Source organism: Aspergillus caelatus, assembly GCF_009193585.1.
Source record: "Aspergillus caelatus strain CBS 763.97 unplaced genomic scaffold BDV27scaffold_63, whole genome shotgun sequence".
NCBI lineage: Eukaryota > Fungi > Ascomycota > Eurotiomycetes > Eurotiales > Aspergillaceae > Aspergillus > Aspergillus caelatus.
The window spans coordinates 108243-121789 of record NW_022475326.1 but is presented as its reverse complement, the minus strand read 5'-3'; the positions used below and the strand labels follow the sequence as shown (position 1 = coordinate 121789).

At 49.3% G+C, this 13547-nt stretch overlaps 6 protein-coding genes across 6 annotated transcripts; 4 read left to right on the top strand and 2 right to left on the bottom strand.

The window, feature by feature from the left end:
• Nucleotides 1-12: 12 nt before the first annotated feature.
• On the bottom strand, nucleotides 13-1567 carry BDV27DRAFT_171441 (cytochrome P450; the record flags this gene model as incomplete). The annotated part of the gene is made up of 1 exon (XM_032075597.1): nucleotides 13-1567. One exon carries the CDS (start codon nucleotides 1565-1567, stop codon nucleotides 56-58), a length of 1512 nt encoding a protein of 503 aa, XP_031928835.1. The 3' UTR covers nucleotides 13-55.
• A 791-nt stretch (nucleotides 1568-2358) lies between these two features.
• BDV27DRAFT_144212 (transcription factor domain-containing protein) lies at nucleotides 2359-4733 on the top strand (the record flags this gene model as incomplete). Its single annotated transcript, XM_032070227.1, has 9 exons — nucleotides 2359-2399; nucleotides 2430-2641; nucleotides 2748-2852; nucleotides 2902-3102; nucleotides 3207-3442; nucleotides 3498-3771; nucleotides 3815-3996; nucleotides 4045-4228; nucleotides 4279-4733. The coding sequence occupies 9 exons, from the start codon at nucleotides 2359-2361 to the stop codon at nucleotides 4731-4733; spliced, it is 1890 nt and encodes a 629-aa protein (XP_031928834.1).
• Nucleotides 4734-4938: 205 nt separating this feature from the next.
• Nucleotides 4939-6824, top strand: BDV27DRAFT_156633 (transcription factor domain-containing protein; the record flags this gene model as incomplete). The annotated part of the gene is made up of 3 exons (XM_032072371.1): nucleotides 4939-4965; nucleotides 5031-5234; nucleotides 5289-6824. The coding sequence occupies 3 exons, from the start codon at nucleotides 4939-4941 to the stop codon at nucleotides 6822-6824; spliced, it is 1767 nt and encodes a 588-aa protein (XP_031928833.1).
• A 260-nt stretch (nucleotides 6825-7084) lies between these two features.
• On the bottom strand, nucleotides 7085-7786 carry BDV27DRAFT_144210 (NADPH-dependent F420 reductase; the record flags this gene model as incomplete). The annotated part of the gene is made up of 1 exon (XM_032070226.1): nucleotides 7085-7786. One exon carries the CDS (start codon nucleotides 7784-7786, stop codon nucleotides 7085-7087), a length of 702 nt encoding a protein of 233 aa, XP_031928832.1.
• A 596-nt stretch (nucleotides 7787-8382) lies between these two features.
• On the top strand, nucleotides 8383-9941 carry BDV27DRAFT_171438 (uncharacterized protein; the record flags this gene model as incomplete). The annotated part of the gene is made up of 4 exons (XM_032075596.1): nucleotides 8383-8646; nucleotides 8760-8946; nucleotides 9058-9230; nucleotides 9357-9941. 4 exons carry the CDS (start codon nucleotides 8383-8385, stop codon nucleotides 9828-9830), a joined length of 1098 nt encoding a protein of 365 aa, XP_031928831.1. The 3' UTR covers nucleotides 9831-9941.
• A 470-nt stretch (nucleotides 9942-10411) lies between these two features.
• BDV27DRAFT_171436 (MDR family MFS transporter) lies at nucleotides 10412-12537 on the top strand. The gene is made up of 3 exons (XM_032075595.1): nucleotides 10412-11126; nucleotides 11190-11604; nucleotides 11663-12537. The coding sequence occupies exons 1-3, from the start codon at nucleotides 10537-10539 to the stop codon at nucleotides 12260-12262; spliced, it is 1605 nt and encodes a 534-aa protein (XP_031928830.1). The 5' UTR covers nucleotides 10412-10536; the 3' UTR covers nucleotides 12263-12537.
• The last annotated feature ends 1010 nt before the right edge of the window (nucleotides 12538-13547 follow it).

The following is a 13547-nucleotide window of genomic DNA, read 5'->3' as shown; positions in this document are numbered from 1 at the left end:
ACTCTCCCCCAAAGCTCTCCCACGGATAATCCTCTATATGACTATTTCCACCAGTCTAGACCCTTGGCTTCAGCTTCACATTGAAATTTAGAGGCATGACAAACCAATGGTTGAGCGTCTTCCATCCCTCCTTGTCATCCACCATTTCAATCTCAAAGTTCTGTACCACGACCAGCAGCAATTTACTGATCTCCAACATGGAGATATGCCTTCCGATGCATGTCCTCGAACCCACACCGAAAGGTATGAGGTACGACCCCATCGCTCTGAGGCGCTCACCAGACGTCTCAAGCCAACGCTCCGGTCTGAACTCACCAACATCATGGCCAAATACCGCCTCGCTGTAGTGCGCAACCCATGTGTTTATTCCCACGACGCTCCCTCCCGGAAAGTAACGCCCGCAGACCTCGGCTCCCCCTTCAGGCACCACGCGCCACAGAGGCAATCCGGTTGCGGAGTGAAGCCGCATACCTTCTTTGATACAGGCTTGCAAGTACGGCATATCTTGCGCTTGGGCAAATGAGACGCTCTCCTTTGTGCAACCTCCCGCAGATCTGACATGGCTCACTTCGTCAAGCAGGCGTCGCATGGTTTGGGGATTCTGGATCAGGTAATATAATATCGAAGATAAGGTTACTCCAGTGGTGTCGCTGCCCGCGCTGATGTTACCCCATCCGAGCATAAAGATGTGCGAGTTAGTCACTTTAGTGGGATCAGCATCCTGGGCGTTCATGATTCTGTCAAGGAAGTCCTGAGGCCCAGCTTGGTTGTCGACTCTGGACTTATCCTTTTCGCCGTTGCCCCTCAAGCGTCTACGCAGGGAAATCATATCGTACACCGCACTTGTGATCTTGCGCAAGCCAGAAGCTCCTGTCCCCGGGATGCGCTCAAGAAGGGGATATAAATATTGATGAAGGCTTGGGTAGTGTCCTGCTGCTGTCGAGTAGAGGAGAAGCTGCGCATTGGCCTCTATCATCCCACCAATATCCTTGCCTTCGTCGAGGAACCCAAATCGCTTTGAGAAGGTGATGCACCCGACTGCATCAAAGGCATAGCACTGTAGCCAGTATGTCAGGTTGATGACCTCCCCAGTTGTCGCAAAGTCCCGGAGTTTCCGACAGAGGATGGCATTGCAGTCGTTGACAGGTGCTTCATACGACACAAGTGAAGACAAGGAATACAGGTTCTGCACCCTCCTGCGCGAGTCATTATGCCGCTTGATATTGGTGTCCGCGAAGAGCGTTACAAGGTCCGGGTGTTTCCAGGCCTGATACCAATCGCTCTTGGGGAAGCGGCTGCCAGCGCCATACACGGCCTTGTCTGGCTCAGAGATTGAGTATGTTCCGGGGGCAATGCGGACGATCCGACCGTGCTTGCGATGAAGCTCAATATTTTCATGATGGAAATTGCCGCGGTATGATTTATATAAATACCAGAGGCTTGAGAACCGGGCTACGAAGGGGCCGGGGATGTCGCGCAATGGAGATCGGACTTGTTCGTAGACAGTGAGGACGATGTAGCAACACAGGGCAGCCAGTACAGCATAGATAATGATGAGTAAATTCATGATTAAGTCGTGATGGGGAAGTGTATTTGTTGATGGTGAGGTCACTGAGGTCCTTGACTGGCTTTTATAACTTGATGACTGGTCGAGTGCCGGCCAAGGGATCGAAGAAACGTGGTGTTTGATCACGTCCACCGTTTCGGTTCTCTCCGACTCGGATAGTTGATACAAGCATGTGTGGCTAGTCGGATAACCCATGGCAAACCAGAGAAAGCAGATTGACTACATCTGAGCTGTGGCGAGCAGATCATTGTTATGCCGTTGGCTGGATCGTACCTTGAAGCCGACACAACCTACACGAGTCCAAGTCCAATGGATTGTGGATCGATATTGTAGTTTTAATACAGTCAAATCGAGTGATCAATACCAGACAAAACTGGTAGCCCGAAGCTGCCGATGAGAGGTTAGACAGTCCAGAAAGCAGACCAGTCTAGTCACCGGCCTCGATTCCGGTATGGTTCAGGCCAAACGACATGCTTGTAGGGAGAGGAAAAATCATGGTTCACAACCTGATCCAGAGGTTTTGCATACTTACACTGTAGGTATCCCCGGAGTTGCGCAATCGCGACGCGCTGTGTCTGCATCGGGTCCACCGACTGTGTGATGGCCGGTACATCGGTTCAACCAGAGCTTGCCGGCTTTTAGCGCACTATGGGAATCGGATGCCCTCCCATAGCCCCCGCGTGAAAGTCGGGAGTGGTTCCGATGTTTTGGAGTAACCCCAATCTCACAATCGGATATCAAGTATCTCAACCGACCCATTTCCGGCTTCCCTCTTAGCATCTGGACAGGCCATGGATAAGCAACGCCGCGTAAGAAAGCGAGTGCCCAGGGCGTAAGTGCTCCTATCCTTATACCAGGGCAGACTTGCTGATGCGTCCAGCAAAAGATGCGCAAGATGCCGCCGGCAGAAGGTCAAATGCAATGGGTCCTTCCCCTGCAGCCGATGCACCAGGAGACAAGTTGAATGTCAGGGTGATCCGCGATCGGGAGCGATCTCAGCTGAGCAACCGAGCGCCCATCGTCATGCGGCCTCTTGTAGCCGTCAGGGGAACCCTAGATTGCCAGTCGAGCTAGGTAAGCAACCACGGCAGCAATTCCTGGCAATTTCTGACTAGTCAGTAAGATTCTGATACTAGATCGCTCGACAAAAATGGCTTGACTAGGGTATTTAATGCCACAGGACTGCCGGAAGCGTTCTCACCCGGGGAGTCACCCGCGCCACCACTCACGAATCCCTTGGCCATCGATTGCTCAAGTTATTCTTTAGACACGAACGGACGACCTGGTAGGTCTCTGTCTCGTGCTAGTAGGAGTGTATTGACGTTATCTTGCAGTACATCTGGGGACGTCTTCGACATGGTCCTTCGGCCGTCGTGTCCTCCGCATGACATACGAAGCGGCCATGCATGCCCCCCTTCCTTCAGAAAACTTACTCTTCGACGGCACATGCTATGACTTGGGGTGGGATGAGAAACGGCACCCATCCTCCCAGGTAGACCTCGAGGTTGTTGCACTTCCCTCGCCGGATTATGCACGTTACCTGATACATGCCGTTCAATTCCACTGCGGCCAGCTGTTCCATCTTCTAGAGGAAGATAGGTTCATGCAGTTTTTTCCTTATACCACGAGAATGCATTAGATCCTTCAGGTCTCTGGTATATCCATTACCTCTTGATTCTTGCTTTCGGCAAGGCATTTGTGGTCCAGACCAGCAGAGGACGAAAGCCTCCAGGCGCCGACCTATTCCGTCTTGCCATGAGCCTTCTTCCACCGGCTCATATGTTCGTTGCTGATGCAATACATATGGTGCAGATCCTATGCTGTGCCGCCTTGTATCTCCAATGCCTAGACTTCCGCGGGCCTGCCTATCGCATCGTGAGCTCCGTTATGAAAACATCCAATGAGTTTCTGCCACTAACAAAAGAGACAGATAGGCCAAGCGCTGCGCCTGGCGCTTCAAGGAGGGTTACACACTGAAATGCACGGCCAGGACGTGAGTGACGCACACGCTCAGAGATCCCACCGTGTGTGGTGGACAGTCTACATCCTCGACCGCCAGATGTCGTCCCTCATGGGTGTGCCAATGGCAATTTCAGATGATGCGATAAACGCACCCCTACCTACTTTCCCGGGAGAACCTCGGAAGTCAATGACTCTGGAGATCCAGATAAAGCTCTCCCGTGTTCTGGCGCGGATAGTCGAGAGTGAGTACTCATTAGCATGCGTGGCCAAGACTTCTATTGATAGACACAGCCGTGTACGGTGCCGACGGTCGTCTCGACAAGCAGTTTCTAAGCAGCACAAAGGACGCCCTGAAAAATATCGCAGGCGTTGCTGACCATCTGAATGGCTCTTTTGCATTACCCAATAACGCCGTGATGCGTGGCATATCGAGGGTTTCTGCTTCGCTGCATCTCATGCAACACCAAGTACGTGAATCGCTTACTTGATGAGACCTATAGTAATATGCCTCTTAGTGCATTGTTCTTACGACGAGGCCTTTGCTTTACAACCTTTTCGAGTCGAGGATCGGCGGTTCGGACCCGAGCTTGATACGCACGGCCCGGTCTGGGAGTGTTAGGAATCTGCTTCTCATATGCATCGACTCGGCTCAGCAAATGCTAACCATTCTCGCAAGTTTGCAGAGCCAAGATATCCTCGGTCAGTGCAAACGAATGCTATTCTTTCTTTAATGACTAACGTCAGGGCAGAGGGCTTTCTGCGCTTCGACCTCGACGCTACCTTCGCCGCTCATCTCACGTTGTTGATGGCACCTACTATTGATCCCACTCTAATAAAGAACCAGTCGATATGGTTAAAGCGTTGCTATAGTGTGTTGGAATATATTATATCCTGTGGAAACATGGTGGCTGTCCAGGTGAAATCAGAGCTACGACACCTAGAAGACATTCTTAGTCGTTGGCCTATGGACGATGAATTCAATCAAGGGGAAGCGCCTCAACAGCAGAGCTCACGCAGCTCATTACCACCAGAAGGCCCTTCTCCAAAGTCGGCACTACCACAACCTATGATTGTCCAAAACAACTTCCAGCCGTTAGAAGATACTCTACAGATGGAAGGGCTTTGGTGGCAAGAAGGTCTCTCATCAGAATATCTTATTAATTTTGCAAATTCAATCGATCTAGATAGCCTAGATATATTGTAATCAATACACCCATTACTATATAATACCATTTTTGTTCCATGCAACATAGGAATGTATTTGTAATCCTAAGATGATGAGTCAGCTGACTGCTGCTTCCGCGGAGGCACTTTCGCCTTTCACATAAGTTACCAAGCCAACCTTTTGAGTCCAGCTCTGTGGAGGGAACACAACGATTGATTTGATTTGAAGGCATATCGGAGCTACAATGGAATTGAATAATCAGGCGAGGAAGGTAGGCGTGACAAGCGAGCCTGTGCATCGATCAAATATGAATTGCTAAGTCATGCTGGGGAAAAGGCATGCGATCTATGCTACACTCGCAAGATCAAGTGCGACGGACAGAAGCCTCGCTGCTCAAACTGCATCAACTATGCTACAGACTGCACGCATACGGCACTGAGCCGGAAGTCAAAGCCCAGAGCACAACGTAGTAGCGGGGCCAAGAAGGCGGAAGAAGTCCAGAGCCTGCAAGCTGAAATACAGCGCTTAAAGACTCAACTTGTACGTAGTCCCGGGCGCTGGCATAATGATGATACTCAATTATGAGAGTTACAGGCTCAGAGGCGAGACCAAGATCGGCCGCCACATCCGACACCAGGGCCGGTGACGACGACAATAGCAGTGCATGTTGAAGATCAACACAGTGACGCGGAGGACGATCTTACAATCAGCTCGATGAAACTACCTCCTCTACAACTAGCCATGGCCATGGTTGGAATATATCTTAACACTTGGAATTCGGTCCTGCCGCTCTTTCATGCTGATACGCTGTTGCGTCTAGTCGGTGAATGCTATGCCCGTCAACCCCAACAACGCGACCCAGTAGTATGGGCTGCCATCAACGTCGTCTTTGCCCTGGCTTGCCAACAGGTTCCAGAAGGCGCCAGCAATGGTCGCTCCGAGTACCAGACCGATCAAGCCACGGAGTATCTCAACAAGGCACAATCCATCATCTCGACTGTGATGCTTGGTGAGACCCATCTCCTTAACATACAGGTACTGGTAGGCATGGTGATGGTGCTCCAAACTGCACACAACCTGACCCCATCCTTGATCCTAATATCGGCAACGATGCGTCTCGTACATAAGTTAGGCCTGCACAACCATGCAGCATCAACACATCTGGATCCTGTGCAAAGGAGACAGCATGCCCGCGTCTTTTGGCTCGCATACATTCTCGACAAAGATTTAAGCCTGCGTACCCAACAGCCTTCCGTTCAACTCGATGACGATATTGACGTGGAGTTACCATCTTCTTTGCCGACAACTAATGACGATAATGACAACACTGCTGGTATCGTCGTTACGGCTGACGGAAATGCCAGGATGAATTATTTTCTGGCTCGCGTCAAGCTCGCCAATATTGAGGGTCGCGTATATGACTCTCTCTACTCAACACGAGCAGTAAATCGAGGCTTCGAAGAACGACGTAATGCAAAGGAGAGCATTGTTAGCGCACTCGATGAATGGAGGGCTTCCATACCTCCTGAATTTAGCGCAAGTATCGTCACATCGAGCACCAGAAATAAACCAGGGAATAATGGATTTTTCTGTGTGCTACACTCAACCAGTCTCCAATGCATGGCGCTTGTTAGCCGGGCTCACGCTTGGGATGGACAATGGGTGAGTGGTGTTCGCAACCATAGCCGAGGAACTCAGATATTGCAGCTACCACCAGCTTGGGAGACAATAGTCCATCAGGCCAGAAATTACATGCTCTTATTTCGAGAGGTTTGGTCGAGAGATGCCTGGTTTTGCTGGTCAGTAATCACATATTCTAACGAGGATACAGTTGTTGACAGTGATAGGCTGACTTCATGTCCTTATACAACCGCTATGGTGCTGTTGACGGCCAACGCTCTGTACAATCCATGGCATGATAAGATCCAGTTAGATATGGAGCTGATGGACTCAGCCCTTCTTTGGCTCAATGAGGCCATGAGAGAAAGTCAATCGGAAGAGACCCAAGCGCTTCGGGAGACTTGTGTTGAGGCCGTCCGAACGGTGAAGCAGAAGCTTGCTGAAGATATCACAACGCCCTTGGGTGATTATTGGTTGCTCGAACGTCCAGACAATGTAGAACCATTTTAGGAATATGCCAGTACTAAAGGGCATCAATATCCATAGCATCAAAGCAATGTGACAGTATGCGAAACGCAAACTTCATGGTTTTCAAAGTTGAAAATAGCCGGCTCAGCCTATTCCACTCATGAATGAAGCCTAATTCCAGGATTTACATGTATCTTCAACAACACAGGTGCTCACATGGACCACAGGAGTGGGCGACAACAACCAACAAAGGAGGAGGACTAATTCCAGACGATACTACCATTGGCAAAAGGGACCGACCCTCAGGCCTTTCCTTTCATGACATCGAACACAACATTCATGTTGCCCTCATATTCATTCTCCACCAACAGATGTAACAATACGCCCAACCGCTCCAGCAATCCTGAATGATGCAAATCATAGCCTGCAAACTGTGGCTTGAATCCGGCCTCTTCAATAAGCTTTCGAACTGTGCCGATAGAAGATGCATTTCCACCAATGAAGATTATAGGTGGCACACGACCAGATGCCCATTTCTGGACTTCCAAGAGTGATGCTGGTATAGAATTGAAGGCTTTGAAAAGTATTGCCTCTGGAAAGGCTCTCTGAACCTCTTGCGTGATGGAGGTTGTTTCCATGTACTTGAGGTCATGGTAATGATTGAAGTTGGCATCCACATTTAGCGGATTCATTGTATCAATCACCAGTTTACCCGAAAGCGTAATGCCGTCATTCTGGAGCTCTTTGAGAATATGAGCCAAGCGTGGGAAGTATGCCGACAGAATGACAATTTCGCCGAATTTCGCAGCATCCGTCATTGAGCCGTAGTGAAACCGGGCTATCTCATTCTCTCCGATGCCCTTCTCTGAGGCTAATTCTCTAACGCGCGCTCGAAGCCGTTCTGGATGTGTGTCTTTGCTGAGCATGACATCATGGCCAAGGCGTATCCAGGCAAAAGCCAGACGCAATCCAATATTGCCTGCGTTCACGATGCCAACTTTCATCTTCGATATATGTCCCTCGATTAAGGTGAAAAGAAAACGTGATAAGCAAGTTGTACACTGGTTATTGGCACTGTAATCCGCAAGCTTCATGAGAGGTTGGCTGAATTTATATGCTGTAGCCAAAAAGCTTGACAAGGCCGGACAGAGGTTCCGCGGAAGCCATTCCGAATGCGACGCTTTATAATATGGAGAGGGATCTATAATGTATTTCTAGTTTAACTTTTGATGGGCTATGGCAGGCGGCTGATTAATATCGGCAGTAGGGCTCCCAGATGAAGGAAGCCAGCTTCCGCGGGTGTCATTCCCAATGCAATGCTTTATAATCTAGAGAAGGATTTATCATGAGCAGTTATAACTTGACTCTTGATGCGTAATGGCGGACGGCTGATAAATATAGGTACTAATACTTCCGTATAGAATAGCTTATGTAGCTCCGCGGAGGCAGACATCTCCTTATCCTGCTTGAGGGGAATAGAATATAAGTCATTCACTGATCCCAATGCACAAGACTAGAGAATCATCACGAAAAGTCACATTTCAAGTCAGAGTTCTCCACATCCAAAACATCTTGCTGCAAGTGAGCACCGGTCAACCAAATGGCATCGATCAAAAAAGAACAATATGCTATTCCACCTGGATCCCGCGTTCTGGTCACAGGTGCCAATGGCTTTATTGGTTCCCACGTTGTGCAGCAACTCCTATCCCTTGGATACGTTGTGCGAGGCACCGTGCGTTCCCAGAAGTCGTGGCTCGAAGAGCTTTTCAGATCCAAATACGGTCCCAATAGTTTCGAAACGATTGTTGTCCCAGACTTGAATGACTATGACACTTTGAGCAAGGCAATGAGGGATGTTAGCGGTGTCATTCATGTGGTATAGACAAAGCCCTTTTCACTGTTCGCCCCATAGCTTTTGTCCAGCTATGAAATATATGAGCAACTCTGCAGGATATAATACTAAACAGATACGTCTAGGCCTCGGATGTTTCCTTTAGCCCGAATGCTGAGGAGGTTATTCCGAAAGTTGTTTCGGCCACCGAGACTATTTTAGAAGCCGCCGCTAGACAACCGGAAGGATCGATTCAAAGAGTCCTCCTCACTTCATCAGCTTCAGCGGCGGCGTTACCTCAACCGGGAGTCGAAGGGGTTGTGATCACTGAAGGTATGTATTTCACTTTGCCAGCGTCCTACATCGGGGATACCAACCCAATATGGTCCCATATAATGATCCATATTTACCATTATAAGCTTGATATTAATCGTATGATTATAGACACGTGGAATGAAGCGACAGTGAAGGCTGCTTTTGACGAAGGCACACCAGCAGATGCCAAGCCGTTCACCGTTTACGTTGCTTCCAAGACAGAAGGTGAACGAGCGGCATGGAAGTGGGTTAAGAATAACAAGCCGCCTTTTGTGTTTAACGCGGTCTTGCCCTACTACACGGTGAGTGAACGAATGGGGTAGCTTTAAGGTCGTCGAGCATTTGCTCCAGGATATATCAATGGGACTCTAAACCAATGTCTGGAGGTTTTCATCCGTCGTCTTAGCTAATTCATATTCGCAAAACAGCTCGGACAGGTGCTTCACCCCGAAATAGCTGGCTCTACCATGAAGTGGGCGGCTAATCTGCTTAACGGTGATACCACCGCTTTCGGGTTTCCTGGACGTAAGTATCATATTTTCCCCTGTTCCGATACGTTCAGTGTCGATCCGTTTACTGATGCGTATTCGAAAATAGAATTCGTCGATGTTGCAGATCTCGCGCGCGTACATGTCGTTGGTCTTCTTCATCCCGAAGTCAAGTCTGAACGTCTCTTTGCTTTCGCCTCGACTTTTACCTGGAAGGAATTTCTCGCCATTTTACGACAGCTCCGTCCGGGTAATACAGAAATTCCCAGTCCTCCAGAGCATGAACTCCGAGATTTGAGTGAGATCGTTCCTGCTCGCAGAGCGAAGAATTTACTTCAGGCAGTTTTCGGGGGGTCTGGTTGGGTCGGATTAGAGGAGTCTATTCGGGCTGGAATTGATAGTCTGGGGTACTAGAGGTTAGGTTCTCAAGGGATCGATAAAACCCAGCAAATTTGGAATCCTTATGTCCCATTAGGTGGCAATGCATTGTTCTGAATAGCTGTGAGAGCTCAGCATAGTACCTCACAAATATATCTCAATTTGGCTAGCCTGCAGCCTGAGGACACAGTCGTATTTCTTAGCCAAAACTAGGGCTTCCGATGCTCGGGAAATTTTATCGGGGTAATTATCAGGCTGATCCCTCAGGCTACCCACTTCAAATGTGTCCCTTGGGCCATAGAGTACTTGTACTCATTATCCTCATCAGTATTTCATTGAAAAGTGCACTTTCAAACTAGGACCTTCGTACCTGCTGGGGCAAGGGGAAATGTGACATCCGATGGGAATGTGGCCGTTCCCATGTCAGCTGGGCTGGCCCATGTATTTCATCGCACTCGGTGAGTAGAACATCGAAAGCTCAATAGCGTCGTACAAACAGGGATAATATGTAGGGCTTAAACTAGTGGAGCACTGGGCCCGAAATACATACGGTAGATCCTTGCTCATTTATCTCTCACATGCGGCGAAATGAGCCACTACTACCTCGGCTATAGAATTGAAAACATGCATCGCGGACAAGAGTATTCCACGCGTCTCTCTCTTCTTCACACTTGCTCTTCACAGGGGGCTCGTAGAATGTCATCTCCAGAGGTCTTTCCCATCACGCATAAAGAGTTGAGATATGCAGCAAAATCAACCGCCACGTTCCGCCACCTCGGGACACACAGTTGAGCCACTTAATGTCGAGTCTAGCCCTCCCAATGTAGAGCCAAATTACCCAACAGGCACCAAGTTCTGGTTCACCGTAATAGCACTGTGTGTAATCCTAATCCTCGGGGGCTTGGACGCCAACATCGTCGCAACGGCTGTACCGAGCATCACTAACCACTTCCACACTCTCGCCGACGTAGGATGGTATTCATCCGCATTCCGACTCTGCACCTGTGCCTTCCAGTTTGGATTCGCAAAGCTGTATACACTCTTCTCCATCAAGGTCGTCTTCATAACCAGCAATGTTATATTCCTTGTCGGCTCTATACTCTGTGCCACAGCGGCGTCGTCGACGATGTTTATTATAGGCAGAGCTGTGACGGGTCTGGGTTTCGCGGGTGAGCTGGCTGGCTGTTTTGCCGTCCTCGCGCACATTCTCCCGCTCAACAGACGGCCAATATTTGCGGGTTTGATGGCGTGTGTAGAATCACTTGCCATCATTGCGGCGCCTATTATAGGTGGCGCATTGACTCAATCTCTAGGGTGGAGATGGTGTTTCTGGTATACTCTGCTCTTCCTAATCATGGCTAAACAGGAGGTAGCTTGGCGCTGATATATGCATAGGATCAACCTTCCTATTGGCACGGTGTCGCTAGCGACCATGTTCTTCCTCTTCGCAGATCCAAGAACTCGCCAAGAGGACGATCTCACCCTGACGCAGAAGATCAGAGACCTTGACCTCGTTAGCAACTGCTTGTTCATTCCCTCCCTAACAGCGCTATTTATCGCACTATCTTGGGCGGGAACAAAATATCCCTGGTCCGATGGGAAAGTGATTGGACTATTCATTGCATTTGCTGTGCTCCTGGCTCTCTTCCTGATCAATCAATACCGACGCGGAGACTCAGCAGCGCTCCCCTTCCGCATAATTAAAAACCGAAGTGTCATCGCAGGCTTTATCTTCACAACGTGCACTAATTCAGTGACAAATGTTTTGGAGTGGTACCTACCAACGTACTATCAAGTCGTTCGATCCCGGGTGAGCTTCCATCGATAACAGGCGATATACATTCACTGACGATACTACATGCTGCCAGACTCCAAGTGAGAGCGGCTACCTAATGATTCCCATTCTGGTCGGAATGATGCTCGGGCTCTTGTTGCAGGGTATCGGCACTACAACCTTCGGCTACTATGCTCCCTTTATGATCTTTGGCTCCGTATGCATGCCAATTGCTGCGGGCTTGATGACAACATACGATCCCCATACGTCCCTTGCACAGATCATCCTTTATTCGGGATTAGCCGGTTTCGGTGGAGGTATCGGCTTCCAAGGCCCTCAGGCAGCCATCCAGACAACGTTAAGTGCCGCTGATGTCAATCTTGGGATCGGAGTCATCTTGTTCGGGCAGAGCATGGGTCCGGCCGTTTTTATAGCGATTGCGCAGGTCATTTTCACGAATCAGTTGTCGTCCAGGTTGGGAGATGTCGTACCAGGATTGACACCTGCCTATATTGCAGAGCGCGGACTTGGCGATCTTAAGAACGTGGTTCCTATGCAACGATGGGATGAGGTTCTGCGTGGTATTGATCGGAGTTTGACTCGTACTTGGTACCTTTCTGTCGCGCTGAGCTGTATGACCATTGTGGGGAGTCTTTTGATCGAATGGCGCTCAGTTAAGCAGAAGCGGTCGTGAATTTGTTACTTTGTTGCCTTGGCTAATCCACAAGCAGTGCACAAGTACATGGAATTCGCAAACTGCACATTTCACTTCACTCTACAACTCTTAACACTAGCTCGTTCCTCCTTTTATGCTTCTATCTTTAATGCCGAAATTGAGCTTTCTGTTTCATGTTGGCAGAATTCACGGCTTTACCGATAGGCTGATCCTTGGTCAATACGCCAGCTATTGCCTCAAATGTCTGTGTGAATTCAAATATGTTTTAGATAGTCAGCTTGAGTGCTCAGCTCTAACAGAAATACGATGATAATAAAATTATTTCGAAAGAACATGACTTCACCTAGATTTGGACCTGTTTCTTAGTCACTTTTCCCACGTTGCAGACACATCCCCCCGGGGCGTTGTCGGGTGGTGGCCAGAAGGGAATCTGGTCCAGGTTGACGTCGGGGCAAGAGTAGACTAGCCCGCTCACCGTCATTCCATATTCGCATGAATATACCTATTACGGGCCATCGATTAATTTCCGGCTTGCCTTTTCCTATGTATGCCATGGCGCAAACCGAATTCAAGCCAACTAAGCACAAAGGGGAGCGCGAACCTCATTCCAGCAGCTCGTTGCAGTACAGTCAATTATGTCCTGCGCCTGGGCACATTCACAGGGCCTGTAGCATTCAACTCATAGGGCTTTACATTTCTCTCGCATGCACGTATCATCGCCATTGCGTACTTTGGTGCATGGGTCCTCCGCACCGTAACAACGCTTACTGACACAGTCGGTGCGCGAGTCACGGGCGCGTTACCTGCAGGACTTGAAAGATGCAGGGTCGATGCAGACGGATGCATCGCGGTATCTCATGTCGGTTGCTTCGCCAGTTTCTAGCTGGACTGCCAGCGCGGCAACGAGGAGGAGATAAGCGCTCCACATCTTCTTTATGACGCCCACGCCACAGGCTATGGCTAGGGGAATAAACCTACTGCGGGATTTGACTCTATTTAACTGCCCATTTATTGGGATGGCTAGCGCTAACCCTTGTTGTGGACAGGGTATCAGCAACAGCGCGCAACTCATCGTGTCCTTGGCTGTGGGACTTTATAAGGCATTGAGACCCTCAGATTGAGTGGTTCGCCCTGCCAAGGCGCCAGCTCTCGACTAGTAGAGGCAACAACGGGGAAAAGAACAGCAATCTCTGTCCAAGGCTCAACTTACCTGCTTGGCTTCTTCCAGGGCCATATTTTTTGGGGTTGAAACAAGGGAGTTTCAATCCAGAGTTGTTGTAGTAGAGACATAGTTATTAAGTGG

What these genes read in the sequence shown, in the direction of transcription:
- BDV27DRAFT_171436 (XM_032075595.1), top strand. Translation starts at nt 10,537, where the DNA reads ATGCAGCAAAATCAACCGCCACGTTCCGCCACCTCGGGACACACAGTT. An exon ending in GGGTGGAGATGGTGTTTCTG is followed by an intron (nt 11,127 to 11,189) that starts GTATACTCTGCT and finishes ATATATGCATAG; the next exon opens with GATCAACCTTCCTATTGGCA. An exon ending in ATCAAGTCGTTCGATCCCGG is followed by an intron (nt 11,605 to 11,662) that starts GTGAGCTTCCAT and finishes ACATGCTGCCAG; the next exon opens with ACTCCAAGTGAGAGCGGCTA.